Below are 18,625 nucleotides of genomic sequence, written 5' to 3' on the forward strand. Positions count from 1 at the left end.
CAAAGGTCACAGGAAATTTGGACAATATTATATTGGAAACCTATATAATTGTTACCTCACCTAACCCTGAAACATGTCTTTAGATGTATTAAAGATAAAACGGGGTTTATGATAAAATATGAGTACACTTAGGCTATCTGTGTTTATCAGGCTAATGTAAACAAACAATGTCTGAACTTGTGTGGCGGAGTCAGCAGGTAGGGATATCATACACACGGGATATTTTACCGTGAGTGAAGTCCTGGCTGTGGTGATATATATATGTATACAGGTGTAATATCTGCTTCGTGTACATTACATATCACAGTAACACATGACAGTACATGAAACTACATTATTACAATTTATGTCAAAAGGTATACATTTTATCATCTGTCAATTGTATACCAAAATTTAATATTCTACAAATCTTACCTTTACATACATTATTATTGTTGCTTCTAGTTATAGGAATTTCCATATAGCTACAATCAGACGTTTGAGAAGAAAACATCCAACAGCATGGTTGTCTCTCCCCATATCGACATATCATTTTACCAATTAGTAGAAATGAGGGTTTTCTATAAGGTTAGTTCATTACCAGATAAGGACCTATTTGAAAGTAAAATATTCCGTGTATCTCTTGTAACCTTTGTGATTACTGAGCTATATTCACTTTATATCTCAATATCTACATTCTCCATAAAAAGCTTATTAGGTAAATAGTTTATAATAATAAATATTTGTATATACATGTAAGTGTATGTAACTGTATATCTATATTCACACACTAAACAACGATAGGCTAAGTATCGGGATGACCGTGCCTCTCGTTTGTCAATACTTGACTCGACACTAGCGCCACCTTTGTCGCGTGACCATTGATCAGAGGGAATCACGGGATAACTCGTCAGTGGGCGGATTGTCACCTAAATATAAGTCGGGTGAGGAGAGAAGGAGAAGCGTTTACACAGGATGGCCGGGACGGTATATAACCCGGTGAGTAAAATAGTACATAGTATATAAAACAACTTATCTGGAGACAATACATTTATATCTTAAGACACAGGATGGCCGGGACGGTATATAACCCGGTGAGTAAAATAGTACATAGTATATAAAACAACTTATCTGGAGACAATATATTTATATCTTAAGACACAGGATGGCCGGGACGGTATATAACCCGGTGAGTAAAATAGTACATAGTATATAAAACAACTTATCTGGAGACAATATATTTATATCTTAAGACACAGGATGGCCGGGACGGTATATAACCCGGTGAGTAAAATAGTATATAGTATATAAAACAACTTATCTGGAGACAATATATTTATATCTTAAGACACAGGATGGCCGGGACGGTATATAACCCGGTGAGTAATATAAGACTCTTTCATATGTGGATATGAAGGATAGGGATATTCTACCCGAGGGTCACAAAATGTAGTAAAACCCGAGGCTTGCCGAGGGTTTTGCAACATTTTGTGATCCCGAGGGTAGGATATCCCTATCCTTCATATCCACTTATGAAAGAGTATTTTTCTTTCATACCACGACGTTTTATTGCAATTTTACAACTAAAATATGCCGCCATTTTGAAATAAATTCGAAGAAATCCACGGCTTGAAGTCAATTTCCATACATGAAAAATTACGTTATATTTTCAACACAAATTCCGTTGCTTGCATCTTTTATAGTAAAACCAGTCAATTCTGTGAAAAAAATGTTAAAATTTTACCGAGGAAATAGAGATTTTGTTGACGCCGTGACGTCACGAGGCTTTATTGCATGGGTAGCCATGCAATACAGCCTCAGGCGACATGAGTGTATTGCCCTAGACCAGTCAGTATTACACGTGTAGGTATGAAAGAAAAATAGTGTATAGTATATAAAACAACTTATCTGGAGACAATACATTTATATCTTAAGACACAGGATGGCCGGGACGGTATATAACCCGGTGAGTAAAATAGTACATAGTATATAAAACAACTTATCTGGAGACAATACATTTATATCTTAAGACACAGGATGGCCGGGACGGTATATAACCCGGTGAGTAAAATAGTACATAGTATATAAAACAACTTATCTGGAGACAATATATTTATATCTTAAGATAAAAATGTCAAGTTTAGACCGAAGCTTTGTAGAAATCCCTACTTGACTTTAAATCTGAACGAATGAAATGGAATTTTAATACCTGTTTTATCATATTTATATTGTATCCGTTTTATCTTCAATCAGATGTTTGATACATTGTCAAATAAAAACTTAAAGAGCTGTAAAGTGAATGTTCTCAATGTCATGTGTGAAGCTGTATATGCTGCTATTTAAATGTAGTTACTTAGTAAAAATCAATAGGTGTGACGCATATTATACTAAAGCATCTTATATACGGTAGATATCCTAGTGTTGGGACAGTTATACAAATCTGGATAAGATATATCAGTATGTAAATTGTCAAGCATTACTATATAAAACACTCTTTATATAAGTGCAAGCTGTTTTAATTTGCTGGGTTTTTGGTATTATCTGTTTGTTTTGTACAAAGTATGAGATAAGTTCTAAATCCAGTTCAACTGGTTATCTTTAAGGATACTAGTATTAATGCATATTAAACCTAATTCATAGGTTACATTTGAATCGTCTTGCTGATATTTCCTTGTCTAATGTTTGCCAAGTCACTGCCTTTTCTTCCCTGAGCTTTGTTAAACTAAATCCCCCTCCCTTACTTCCTTATACCTTTGATATATTTAAATGTTTATAGTTTAAATACATATTGCATTTTGAACGCGACCTTGATTCAGGAATTAAATTATTGTGGGAATAAATTTATCAGTTTTCTTTTTAAAACATCATCGTTCATCTTTTATGATGTTGATGATACAATATTTACCCTATTTAAATGGGTTGGTATGTAATAACAATATCATAAAAGGTCCGCCTTTACCTGGTCAATGAAAGATACGTTCACGATAATAAGTCTTTACCTGGTCAATGAAAGATACGTTCACGATAATAAGTCTTTACCTGGTCAATGAAAGATACGTTCACGATAATAAGTCTTTACCTGGTCAATGAAAGATACGTTCACGATAATAAGTCTTTACCTGGTCAATGAAAGATACGTTCACGATAATAAGTCTTTACCTGGTCAATGAAAGATACGTTCACGATAATAAGTCTTTACCTGGTCAATGAAAGATACGTTCACGATAATAAGTCTTTACCTGGTCAATGAAAGATACGTTCACGATAATAAGTCTTTACCTGGTCAATGAAAGATACGTTCACGATAATAAGTCTTTACCTGGTCAATGAAAGATACGTTCACGATAATAAGTCTTTACCTGGTCATTGAAAGATACGTTCACGATAATAAGTCTTTACCTGGTCAATGAAAGATACGTTCACGATAATAAGTCTTTACCTGGTCAATGAAAGATACGTTCACGATAATAAGTCTTTACCTGGTCATTGAAAGATACGTTCACGATAATAAGTCTTTACCTGGTCAATGAAAGATACGTTCACGATAATAAGTCTTTACCTGGTCAATGAAAGATACGTTCACGATAATAAGTCTTTACCTGGTCATTGAAAGATACGTTCACGATAATAAGTCTTTACCTGGTCAATGAAAGATACGTTCACGATAATAAGTCTTTACCTGGTCAATGAAAGATACGTTCACGATAATAAGTCTTTACCTGGTCAATGAAAGATACGTTCACGATAATAAGTCTTTACCTGGTCAATGAAAGATACGTTCACGATAATAAGTCTTTACCTGGTCATTGAAAGATACGTTCACGATAATAAGTCTTTACCTGGTCAATGAAAGATACGTTCACGATAATAAGTCTTTACCTGGTCAATGAAAGATACGTTCACGATAATAAGTCTTTACCTGGTCATTGAAAGATACGTTCACGATAATAAGTCTTTACCTGGTCAATGAAAGATACGTTCACGATAATAAGTCTTTACCTGGTCAATGAAAGATACGTTCACGATAATAAGTCTTTACCTGGTCAATGAAAGATACGTTCACGATAATAAGTCTTTACCTGGTCAATGAAAGATACGTTCACGATAATAAGTCTTTACCTGGTCAATGAAAGATACGTTCACGATAATAAGTCTTTACCTGGTCAATGAAAGATACGTTCACGATAATAAGTCTTTACCTGGTCAATGAAAGATACGTTCACGATAATAAGTCTTTACCTGGTCAATGAAAGATACGTTCACGATAATAAGTCTTTACCTGGTCAATGAAAGATACGTTCACGATAATAAGTCTTTACCTGGTCAATGAAAGATACGTTCACGATAATAAGTCTTTACCTGGTCAATGAAAGATACGTTCACGATAATAAGTCTTTACCTGGTCAATGAAAGATACGTTCACGATAATAAGTATTGACAAAATCCAAGAATAAAGTATTCTTGAAATTAAAGGATTTGTTTTTGCATTGATGAATTCTAAAAGAGCCAATCAATAAAATTTCACATGTACCGTATGCGTGAGTATTGTACAGGATACCTCTTATGTCGACACTTTCGACTTTGTTTTCGAAATTACATTTCCTTTTCTTACCTTGCAGCAATTGCCATACATAGGAGGAATACCAGGCGGTATTCATGATGGCACTACCATCAACATCCAGGCACACCCCATCCTCATCATCACCAACATGTAGTCACAACTAAAGTTTACATGATGGCACTACCATCAACATCCAGGGCACACCCCATCCTCATCATCACCAACATATGTAAGTTATACATGATGGCACTACCATCAACATCCAGGGACACCCCATCCTCATCATCACCAACATATGTAAGTTATACATGATGGCACTACCATCAACATCCAGGGTACACCCCATCCTCATCATCACCAACATATGTAAGTTATACATGATGGCACTACCATCAACATCCAGGGCACACCCCATCCTCATCATCACCAACATATGTAAGTTATACATGATGGCACTACCATCAACATCCAGGGCACACCCCATCCTCATCATCACCAACATATGTAAGTTATACATGATGGCACTACCATCAACATCCAGGGTACACCCCATCCTCATCATCACCAACATATGTAAGTTATACATGATGGCACTACCATCAACATCCAGGGCACACCCCATCCTCATCATCACCAACATATGTAAGTTATACATGATGGCACTACCATCAACATCCAGGGCACACCCCATCCTCATCATCACCAACATATGTAAGTTATACATGATGGCACTACCATCAACATCCAGGGCACACCCCATCCTCATCATCACCAACATATGTAAGTTATACATGATGGCACTACCATCAACATCCAGGGCACACCCCATCCTCATCATCACCAACATATGTAAGTTATACATGATGGCACTACCATCAACATCCAGGGCACACCCCATCCTCATCATCACCAACATATGTAAGTTATACATGATGGCACTACCATCAACATCCAGGGCACACCCCATCCTCATCATCACCAACATATGTAAGTTATACATGATGGCACTACCATCAACATCCAGGGCACACCCCATCCTCATCATCACCAACATATGTAAGTTATACATGATGGCACTACCATCAACATCCAGGGCACACCCCATCCTCATCATCACCAACATATGTAAGTTATACATGATGGCACTACCATCAACATCCAGGGCACACCCCATCCTCATCATCACCAACATATGTAAGTTATACATGATGGCACTACCATCAACATCCAGGGCACACCCCATCCTCATCATCACCAACATATGTAAGTTATACATGATGGCACTACCATCAACATCCAGGGCACACCCCATCCTCATCATCACCAACATATGTAAGTTATACATGATGGCACTACCATCAACATCCAGGGCACACCCCATCCTCATCATCACCAACATATGTAAGTTATACATGATGGCACTACCATCAACATCCAGGGCACACCCCATCCTCATCATCACCAACATATGTAAGTTATACATGATGGCACTACCATCAACATCCAGGGCACACCCCATCCTCATCATCACCAACATATGTAAGTTATACATGATGGCACTACCATCAACATCCAGGGCACACCCCATCCTCATCATCACCAACATATGTAAGTTATACATGATGGCACTACCATCAACATCCAGGGCACACCCCATCCTCATCATCACCAACATATGTAAGTTATACATGATGGCACTACCATCAACATCCAGGGCACACCCCATCCTCATCATCACCAACATATGTAAGTTATACATGATGGCACTACCATCAACATCCAGGGCACACCCCATCCTCATCATCACCAACATATGTAAGTTATACATGATGGCACTACCATCAACATCCAGGGCACACCCCATCCTCATCATCACCAACATATGTAAGTTATACATGATGGCACTACCATCAACATCCAGGCACACCCACACCCCATCCTCATCATCACCAACATATGTAAGTTATACATGATGGCACTACCATCAACATCCAGGGCACACCCCATCCTCATCTCACCAACATATGTAAGTTATACATGATGGCACTACATCAACATCCAGGCACACCCCATCCTCACATCATCACCAACATATGTAAGTTATACATGATGGCACTACCATCAACATCCAGGGCACACCCCATCCTCATCATCACCAACATATGTAAGTTATACATGATGGCACTACCATCAACATCCAGGGCACACCCCATCCTCATCATCACCAACATATGTAAGTTATACATGATGGCACTACCATCAACATCCAGGGCACACCCCATCCTCATCATCACCAACATATGTATTATACATGTTATACATGATGGCACATATGTAAGTTATACATGATGGCACCATCAACATCCAGGGCACACCCCATCCTCATCATCACCAACATATGTAAGTTATACATGATGGCACTACCATCAACATCCAGGGCACACCCCATCCTCATCATCACCAACATATGTAAGTTATACATGATGGCACTACCATCAACATCCAGGGCACACCCCATCCTCATCATCACCAACATATGTAAGTTATACATGATGGCACTACCATCAACATCCAGGGCACACCCCATCCTCATCATCACCAACATACATGGACTACTCAACATCCAGGCACACCCCATCCTCATCATCACCAACATATGTAAGTTATACATGATGGCACTACCATCAACATCCAGGGCACACCCCATCCTCATCATCACCAACATATGTAAGTTATACATGATGGCACTACCATCAACATCCAGGGCACACCCCATCCTCATCATCACCAACATATGTAAGTTATACATGATGGCACTACCATCAACATCCAGGGCACACCCCATCCTCATCATCACCAACATATGTAAGTTATACATGATGGCACTACCATCAACATCCAGGGCACACCCCATCCTCATCATCACCAACATATGTAAGTTATACATGATGGCACTACCATCAACATCCAGGGCACACCCCATCCTCATCATCACCAACATATGTAAGTTATACATGATGGCACTACCATCAACATCCAGGGCACACCCCATCCTCATCATCACCAACATATGTAAGTTATACATGATGGCACTACCATCAACATCCAGGGCACACCCCATCCTCATCATCACCAACATATGTAAGTTATACATGATGGCCCACTACCATCAACATCAGGGCACACCCAATCCATCATCATCACCAACATATGTAAGTTATACATGATGGCACTACCATCAACATCCAGGGCACACCCCATCCTCATCATCACCAACATATGTAAGTTATACATGATGGCACTACCATCAACATCCAGGGCACACCCCATCCTCATCATCACCAACATATGTAAGTTATACATGATGGCACTACCATCAACATCCAGGGCACACCCCATCCTCATCATCACCAACATATGTAAGTTATACATGATGGCACTACCATCAACATCCAGGGCACACCCCATCCTCATCATCACCAACATATGTAAGTTATACATGATGGCACTACCATCAACATCCAGGGCACACCCCATCCTCATCATCACCAACATATGTAAGTTATACATGATGGCACTACCATCAACATCCAGGGCACACCCCCATCCTCATCATCACCAACATATGTAAGTTATACATGATGGCACTACCATCAACATCCAGGGCACACCCCATCCTCATCATCACCAACATATGTAAGTTATACATGATGGCACTACCATCAACATCCAGGGCACACCCCATCCTCATCATCACCAACATATGTAAGTTATACATGATGGCACTACCATCAACATCCAGGGCACACCCCATCCTCATCATCACCAACATATGTAAGTTATACATGATGGCACTACCATCAACATCCAGGGCACACATCCTCATCATCACCAACATATGTAAGTTATACATGATGGCACTACCATCAACATCCAGGGCACACCCCATCCTCATCATCACCAACATATGTAAGTTATACATGATGGCACTACCATCAACATCCAGGGCACACCCCATCCTCATCATCACCAACATATGTAAGTTATACATGATGGCACTACCATCAACATCCAGGGCACACCCCATCCTCATCATCACCAACATATGTAAGTTATACATGATGGCACTACCATCAACATCCAGGGCACACCCCATCCTCATCATCACCAACATATGTAAGTTATACATGATGGCACTACCATCAACATCCAGGGCACACCCCATCCTCATCATCACCAACATATGTAAGTTATACATGATGGCACTACCATCAACATCCAGGGCACACCCCATCCTCATCATCACCAACATATGTAAGTTATACATGATGGCACTACCATCAACATCCAGGGCACACCCCATCCTCATCATCACCAACATATGTAAGTTATACATGATGGCACTACCATCAACATCCAGGGCACACCCCATCCTCATCATCACCAACATATGTAAGTTATACATGATGGCACTACCATCAACATCCAGGGCACACCCCATCCTCATCATCACCAACATATGTAAGTTATACATGATGGCACTACCATCAACATCCAGGGCACACCCCATCCTCATCATCACCAACATATGTAAGTTATACATGATGGCACTACCATCAACATCCAGGGCACACCCCATCCTCATCATCACCAACATATGTAAGTTATACATGATGGCACTACCATCAACATCCAGGGCACACCCCATCCTCATCATCACCAAACATATGTAAGTTATACATGATGGCACTACCATCAACATCCAGGGCACACCCCATCCTCATCATCACCAACATATGTAAGTTATACATGATGGCACTACCATCAACATCCAGGGCACACCCCATCCTCATCATCACCAACATATGTAAGTTATACATGATGGCACTACCATCAACATCCAGGGCACACCCCATCCTCCTCATCATCACCAACATATGTAAGTTATACATGATGGCACTACCATCAACATCCAGGGCACACCCCATCCTCATCATCACCAACATATGTAAGTTATACATGATGGCACTACCATCAACATCCAGGGCACACCCCATCCTCATCATCACCAACATATGTAAGTTATACATGATGGCACTACCATCAACATCCAGGGCACACCCCATCCTCATCATCACCAACATATGTAAGTTATACATGATGGCACTACCATCAACATCCAGGGCACACCCCATCCTCATCATCACCAACATATGTAAGTTATACATGATGGCACTACCATCAACATCCAGGGCACACCCCATCCTCATCATCACCAACATATGTAAGTTATACATGATGGCACTACCATCAACATCCAGGGCACACCCAACCTCATCATCACCAACATATGTAAGTTATACATGATGGCACTACCATCAACATCCAGGGCACACCCCATCCTCATCATCACCAACATATGTAAGTTATACATGATGGCACTACCATCAACATCCAGGGCACACCCCATCCTCATCATCACCAACATATGTAAGTTATACATGATGGCACTACCATCAACATCCAGGGCACACCCCATCCTCATCATCACCAACATATGTAAGTTATACATGATGGCACTACCATCAACATCCAGGGCACACCCCATCCTCATCATCACCAACATATGTAAGTTATACATGATGGCACTACCATCAACATCCAGGGCACACCCCATCCTCATCATCACCAACATATGTAAGTTATACATGATGGCACTACCATCAACATCCAGGGCACACCCCATCCTCATCATCACCAACATATGTAAGTTATACATGATGGCACTACCATCAACATCCAGGGCACACCCCATCCTCATCATCACCAACATATGTAAGTTATACATGATGGCACTACCATCAACATCCAGGGCACACCCATCCTCATCATCACCAACATATGTAAGTTATACATGATGGCACTACCATCAACATCCAGGGCACACCCCATCCTCATCATCACCAACATATGTAAGTTATACATGATGGCACTACCATCAACATCCAGGGCACACCCCATCCTCATCATCACCAACATATGTAAGTTATACATGATGGCACTACCATCAACATCCAGGGCACACCCCATCCTCACATCATCACCAACCATATGTAAGTTATACATGATGGCACTACCATCAACATCCAGGGCACACCCCATCCTCATCATCACCAACATATGTAAGTTATACATGATGGCACTACCATCAACATCCAGGGCACACCCCATCCTCATCATCACCAACATATGTAAGTTATACATGATGGCACTACCATCAACATCCAGGGCACACCCCATCCTCATCATCACCAACATATGTAAGTTATACATGATGGCACTACCATCAACATCCAGGGCACACCCCATCCTCATCATCACCAACATATGTAAGTTATACATGATGGCACTACCATCAACATCCAGGGCACACCCCATCCTCATCATCACCAACATATGTAAGTTATACATGATGGCACTACCATCAACATCCAGGGCACACCCCATCCTCATCATCACCAACATATGTAAGTTATACATGATGGCACTACCATCAACATCCAGGGCACACCCCATCCTCATCATCACCAACATATGTAAGTTATACATGATGGCACTACCATCAACATCCAGGGCACACCCCATCCTCATCATCACCAACATATGTAAGTTATACATGATGGCACTACCATCAACATCCAGGGCACACCCCATCCTCATCATCACCAACATATGTAAGTTATACATGATGGCACTACCATCAACATCCAGGGCACACCCCATCCTCATCGTCACCAACATATGTAAGTTATACATGATGGCACTACCATCAACATCCAGGGCACACCCCATCCTCATCATCACCAACATATGTAAGTTATACATGATGGCACTACCATCAACATCCAGGGCACACCCCATCCTCATCATCACCAACATATGTAAGTTATACATGATGGCACTACCATCAACATCCAGGGCACACCCCATCCTCATCATCACCAACATATGTAAGTTATACATGATGGCACTACCATCAACATCCAGGGCACACCCCATCCTCATCATCACCAACATATGTAAGTTATACATGATGGCACTACCATCAACATCCAGGGCACACCCCATCCTCATCATCACCAACATATGTAAGTTATACATGATGGCACTACCATCAACATCCAGGGCACACCCCATCCTCATCATCACCAACATATGTAAGTTATACATGATGGCACTACCATCAACATCCAGGGCACACCCCATCCTCATCATCACCAACATATGTAAGTTATACATGATGGCACTACCATCAACATCCAGGGCACACCCCATCCTCATCATCACCAACATATGTAAGTTATACATGATGGCACTACCATCAACATCCAGGGCACACCCCATCCTCATCATCACCAACATATGTAAGTTATACATGATGGCACTACCATCAACATCCAGGGCACACCCCATCCTCATCATCACCAACATATGTAAGTTATACATGATGGCACTACCATCAACATCCAGGGCACACCCCATCCTCATCATCACCAACATATGTAAGTTATACATGATGGCACTACCATCAACATCCAGGGCACACCCCATCCTCATCATCACCAACATATGTAAGTTATACATGATGGCACTACCATCAACATCCAGGGCACACCCCATCCTCATCATCACCAACCATATGTAAGTTATACATGATGGCACTACCATCAACATCCAGGGCACACCCCATCCTCATCATGACCAACATATGTAAGTTATACATGATGGCACTACCATCAACATCCAGGGTACACCCCATCCTCATCATGACCAACATATGTAAGTTATACATGATGGCACTACCATCAACATCCAGGGCACACCCCATCCTCATCATCACCAACATATGTAAGTTATACATGATGGCACTACCATCAACATCCAGGGCACACCCCATCCTCATCATCACCAACATATGTAAGTTATACATGATGGCACTACCATCAACATCCAGGGCACACCCCATCCTCATCATCACCAACATATGTAAGTTATACATGATGGCACTACCATCAACATCCAGGGCACACCCCATCCTCATCGTCACCAACATATGTAAGTTATACATGATGGCACTACCATCAACATCCAGGGCACACCCCATCCTCATCATCACCAACATATGTAAGTTATACATGATGGCACTACCATCAACATCCAGGGCACACCCCATCCTCATCATCACCAACATATGTAAGTTATACATGATGGCACTACCATCAACATCCAGGGCACACCCCATCCTCATCATCACCAACATATGTAAGTTATACATGATGGCACTACCATCAACATCCAGGGCACACCCCATCCTCATCATCACCAACATATGTAAGTTATACATGATGGCACTACCATCAACACCATCACCCCATCCTCATCATCACCAACATATGTAAGTTATACATGATGGCACTACCATCAACATCCAGGGCACACCCCATCCTCATCATCACCAACATATGTAAGTTATACATGATGGCACTACCATCAACATCCAGGGCACACCCCATCCTCATCATCACCAACATATGTAAGTTATACATGATGGCACTACCATCAACATCCAGGGCACACCCCATCCTCATCATCACCAACATATGTAAGTTATACATGATGGCACTACATCAACATCAGGCCACCCACCTCATCTCACCAACATATGTAAGTTATACATGATGGCACTACCATCAACATCCAGGGCACACCCCATCCTCATCATCACCAACATATGTAAGTTATACATGATGGCACTACCATCAACATCCAGGGCACACACCCATCCTCATCATCACCAACATATGTAAGTTATACATGATGGCACTACCATCAACATCCAGGGCACACCCCATCCTCATCATCACCAACATATGTAAGTTATACATGATGGCACTACCATCAACATCCAGGGCACACCCCATCCTCATCATCACCAACATATGTAAGTTATACATGATGGCACTACCATCAACATCCAGGGCACACCCCATCCTCATCATCACCAACATATGTAAGTTATACATGATGGCACTACCATCAACATCCAGGGCACACCCCATCCTCATCATCACCAACATATGTAAGTTATACATGATGGCACTACCATCAACATCCAGGGCACACCCCATCCTCATCATCACCAACATATGTAAGTTATACATGATGGCACTACCATCAACATCCAGGGCACACCCCATCCTCATCATCACCAACATATGTAAGTTATACATGATGGCACTACCATCAACATCCAGGGCACACCCCATCCTCATCATCACCAACATATGTAAGTTATACATGATGGCACTACCATCAACATCCAGGGCACACCCCATCCTCATCATCACCAACATATGTAAGTTATACATGATGGCACTACCATCAACATCCAGGGCACACCCCATCCTCATCATCACCAACATATGTAAGTTATACATGATGGCACTACCATCAACATCCAGGGCACACCCCATCCTCATCATCACCAACATATGTAAGTTATACATGATGGCACTACCATCAACATCCAGGGCACACCCCATCCTCATCATCACCAACATATGTAAGTTATACATGATGGCACTACCATCAACATCCAGGGCACACCCCATCCTCATCATCACCAACATATGTAAGTTATACATGATGGCACTACCATCAACATCCAGGGCACACCCCATCCTCATCATCACCAAATATGTAAGTTATACATGATGGCACTACCATCAACATCCATGGGCACACCCCATCCTCATCATCACCAACATATGTAAGTTATACATGATGGCACTACCATCAACATCCAGGGCACATCCCATCCTCATCGTCACCAACATATGTAAGTTATACATGATGGCACTACCATCAACATCCAGGGCTCACCCCATCCTCATCGTCACCAACATATGTAAGTTATACATGATGGCACTACCATCAACATCCAGGGCACACCCCATCCTCATCGTCACCAACATATGTAAGTTATACATGATGGCACTACCATCAACATTCAGGGTACACCCCATCCTCATCATCACCAACATATGTAAGTTATACATGATGGCACTACCATCAACATCCAGGGCACACCCCATCCTCATCATCACCAACATATGTAAGTTATACATGATGGCACTACCATCAACATTCAGGGCACACCCCATCCTCATCGTCACCAACATATGTAAGTTATACATGATGGCACTACCATCAACATCCAGGGCACACCCCATCCTCATCATCACCAACATATGTAAGTTATACATGATGGCACTACCATCAACATCCAGGGCACACCCCATCCTCATCATCACCAACATATGTAAGTTATACATGATGGACACTACCATCAACATTCAGGGCACACCCCATCCTCATCGTCACCAACATATGTAAGTTATACATGATGGCACTACCATCAACATCCAGGGCACACCCCATCCTCATCATGACCAACATATGTAAGTTATACATGATGGCACTACCATCAACATCCAGGGCACGCCCCATCCTCATCATCACCAACATATGTAAGTTATACATGATGGCACTACCATCAACATCCAGGGTACACCCCATCCTCATCGTCACCAACATATGTAAGTTATACATGATGGCACTACCATCAACATCCAGGGCACATCCCATCCTCATCGTCACCAACATATGTAAGTTATACATGATGGCACTACCATCAACATCCAGGGCACACCCCATCCTCATCATGACCAACATATGTAAGTTATACAAACGGAGGTGATGGTATAGATGTAGTAGGATGCTATGCTAACTAAGGTCATGTGGTCGCAGTGGTCTCAAAGATAGTGATAAAGAATTTGAGCTTGTCTTATGCAACATCATACTTACCTTTGCTACTTGTTTTCTTTTAGTCCTTTCTGATCAACACTAAACGATTAGGCCTTGGGCTAGGAGGGTCCCACATGCACCCCCAAACCTCCTAACCAATATTGTTTAACCTTTATAGGGATGCAAAATATTACCAATTGAAGCGAAAATGTGGGAAATCATGTGCATCAATCATGAAAACAGTAGACCATGATGTAAAAGGAGCAAATGTCACATGCAATTTCATCGAACAATCATGTTTATATATATATTATATCATTATATACTTACTATACATATATTACACAACAAATAATTGAACTTTAATTATATCAATATCAATGTAAATTTACATATATCAACATTTAAAAGTTAAACGTGGGTATATTTCTAATGTACCCATAGCGTAACAGCTTTGATTTTCTCTCAGGTTCACAGTGAACCTGAAATGTGGAGCGAGCTTAGATCCTACAGTGAACACCGCTCTCCATTTTAACGTCCGGTTTAACGAGAGTTGTGTGGTACGGAACACGTGTCAGCACGGATCATGGGGCAGTGAGGAGAGGCATGGAGGCAACCCCTTCCAGCGTGGGGTACCATTCAACTTAGCCATCCACATAAAACATAACCATATTAAGGTAGATTATTATACAACAAACTTAATTCACGTATAATAGTAAACAAAAATAAACGAAAATACACTCTTACGATATCAAATAATCAATACCTGACAGAAGAATTTATTTATTTTTATGTTATGCAAAGTATCTGCCCTTGACGACAATTACTGATTAACAAATCATTATGTTTTGTTCTTACATAACGATGTTTTATAAGTATTTATGACGATTCCTCAAAAACACATGACATAACATAAAATTCTGTATATAACAGAAACATAAGACTGTTATCCATAGTGGTAGCATTTAGAACCGGCTGCTTTAGCAACAAGAGTGGGTAGATTTTCCATGGAAATAAATAGACTGTCAATTAAAACTACTTACTAGTTAATCATAGTGTATGGTAGCTCATTTTGCTTTTTGGAAAGTTAATATTTGCATTTTATATGTTTTGCAGATAAATGTGAACGGTCGACATTTTTGTGACTTTAACCACCGTATCCCGATGCACCATATCAACACACTCCATATTGATGGAGGAGTTGGAATAACTAGTGTCAGCTTTGGGGGCAAAGGTCACGGAGGTCATGGACATCACCATGGACACCACGGGGTAAGAAATGTAAACACGAGGACTGAATACGTAACTGATTAACGTACTGTTTCATTGTTCGTTGGATAACCACAAACCAGAGATTTCATCCAGAAAGGATTCTGTTTCTTGCTATGATCTATAAATTTGTGTTGTTTAGTTTTTGTTTTCTTTTAGGGTGGATTCCCTCAGCCAGGCTTCCCTCCAGCAGGCGCTTCGTTTTCGCCACCAGGCAGCATGATGCCACCAGGACAACCTATGTATAATCCTGTAAGTTTCGTTTTATAAATTTCTTAGATAAACGCCTTCATTTCAAAATAAGTAAGTTTCTGTCCTTTACATTTAAGGCTTGCCAATATATTCAACTGCATAAGCAGTATATATGGGCTGTAGTCCAATTTACCGAAATATCGCCGTTTCATTTATATACTTTATTCACTATTAACACGGCAACCATTACAAGAGGTTTTTTTAAAAAAGTTACAAATTACGGAATTTGATAATCATTTAAGCGATACTTACTATTCTATTGAAGCCCGTGCCTTTAACGACATCCATACCGGGCGGAATGACTCCAGGAAAAATGGTGTGCTTAAGTGGAGTTCCTCATAGTGTGTGCCAGAGGTAATACTACAAAAACGTTCCATATTTTTTATTTTCCTAGAAAATCGTTACTCAGTTCTATCCACAAATCAATCAAAACTCATTATAAAACACTTTGTAAACTACTTCAAGTTGTTGGGCGATAATTTATAACGTGATAAATATAGTCCAGGTGTGATTGTCCATTAGAACAGTTAAAACTGCCGTGTTTGATATCTGTGTACAGGTTCACCATTAACCTTCAGTGCGGGCCTATGACCGGGGAGGATATCGCTCTACACTTTGACGTTAGAATGCAGTTACCTGGAGATAGTCAGCAGGTGATCAGGAACGCCTGTATCAGTGGTGGCTGGGGATCAGAGGAAAGACAGGTGCCTTACTTCCCCTTCCAACCTAACGCTAACTTCGATATCATGATACTTGCCGAGCAGGGCAAATTCAAGGTAAGATCTGAGTACTAAATATGAAAAACTGTCATTAATGTTGACGTCTTATTATTTTGGATTACAAAATGGAACTTAAAAATATCAGGCAATTACTGTATCTGTATCATGCGTTGGCAATATCAATATCATTGTTTTCTGTTTTCGTTTTGTTTTGGTATATTTTGGCCTTTTTATTGAAAATTCCACATCATATACCAAAATGACACATTAAATGAATCAATTCAAAATTCAATTTTAACTTAAAAATGCTTTTGATGTTATAACTTATTTATTTGATACAGATTGCCGTAAACAACCAACACTTTGCTGAGTTCCACCATCGCCTACGACCTTTGAACCGTATCAATACCCTGAATGCATCCGGTGATATCAGAATCACACAGGTGCGCTTCCAGTGAACAATTCCATCTTTTGTCGACATACCTATGAGCTTCAACTCGTCAATGGATGATTAATACAGATCGAATGGTTGTAACAGTAAATCGAAAGTTTAGGTGCTTGTTATATATCCATGATTCAAAATTCACGATTAGTTGGAAGTGATTTCGTTTTGATTTTAAATTTCTTAATTTTTAAAAGTGCAATAATTTTGTAAACATTTTACATTTATCATCGTTGGAAACCACAAATACGTTATTGTTGATTTTGATTCAATAAAGGTTTCTTTACATATTAACAGTGTATTTGATTTCATTTCTATACTGTAAAACTGGAACTATCGTAGCGTGAAGGCGTCGTCTATTTCACGTTCTTGCATGGACATTTCCATGCCTAAAACATATTCATAAAGTTTAAATTTTAGACGTGAATATCGTCATAAAATGCACAGCTGGAATATTGGAGACCACCGAAAGAATGAAAGTTGAAATAAAAAAGCGAAATAATCCACATGCAAAACATCCAAGTTTACAGTTGTTGC

General features: G+C 40.6%; 1 protein-coding gene across 7 annotated transcripts; it reads left to right on the plus strand.

The window, feature by feature from the left end:
* Positions 1 to 838: 838 nt before the first annotated feature.
* Positions 839 to 18,382, plus strand: LOC138332923 (galectin-4-like). Of its 7 annotated transcripts, none has more exons than XM_069280953.1 (9): positions 839 to 978; positions 4,599 to 4,661; positions 4,875 to 4,906; positions 15,876 to 16,083; positions 16,523 to 16,678; positions 16,835 to 16,927; positions 17,193 to 17,281; positions 17,487 to 17,703; positions 17,988 to 18,382. In XM_069280953.1, the coding sequence occupies exons 1-9, from the start codon at positions 955 to 957 to the stop codon at positions 18,102 to 18,104; spliced, it is 999 nt and encodes a 332-aa protein (XP_069137054.1). In that variant the 5' UTR covers positions 839 to 954; the 3' UTR covers positions 18,105 to 18,382. The 7 variants fall into 7 exon arrangements, with proteins under 7 accessions (XP_069137054.1, XP_069137055.1, XP_069137056.1 ...); XM_069280954.1 differs by lacking the exon at positions 4,875 to 4,906 and adding an exon at positions 5,082 to 5,113; XM_069280955.1 differs by lacking the exon at positions 4,875 to 4,906 and adding an exon at positions 14,614 to 14,645.
* Positions 18,383 to 18,625: the final 243 nt, after the last annotated feature.

This window comes from Argopecten irradians, chromosome 10 (assembly GCF_041381155.1).
Source record: "Argopecten irradians isolate NY chromosome 10, Ai_NY, whole genome shotgun sequence".
NCBI lineage: Eukaryota > Metazoa > Mollusca > Bivalvia > Pectinida > Pectinidae > Argopecten > Argopecten irradians.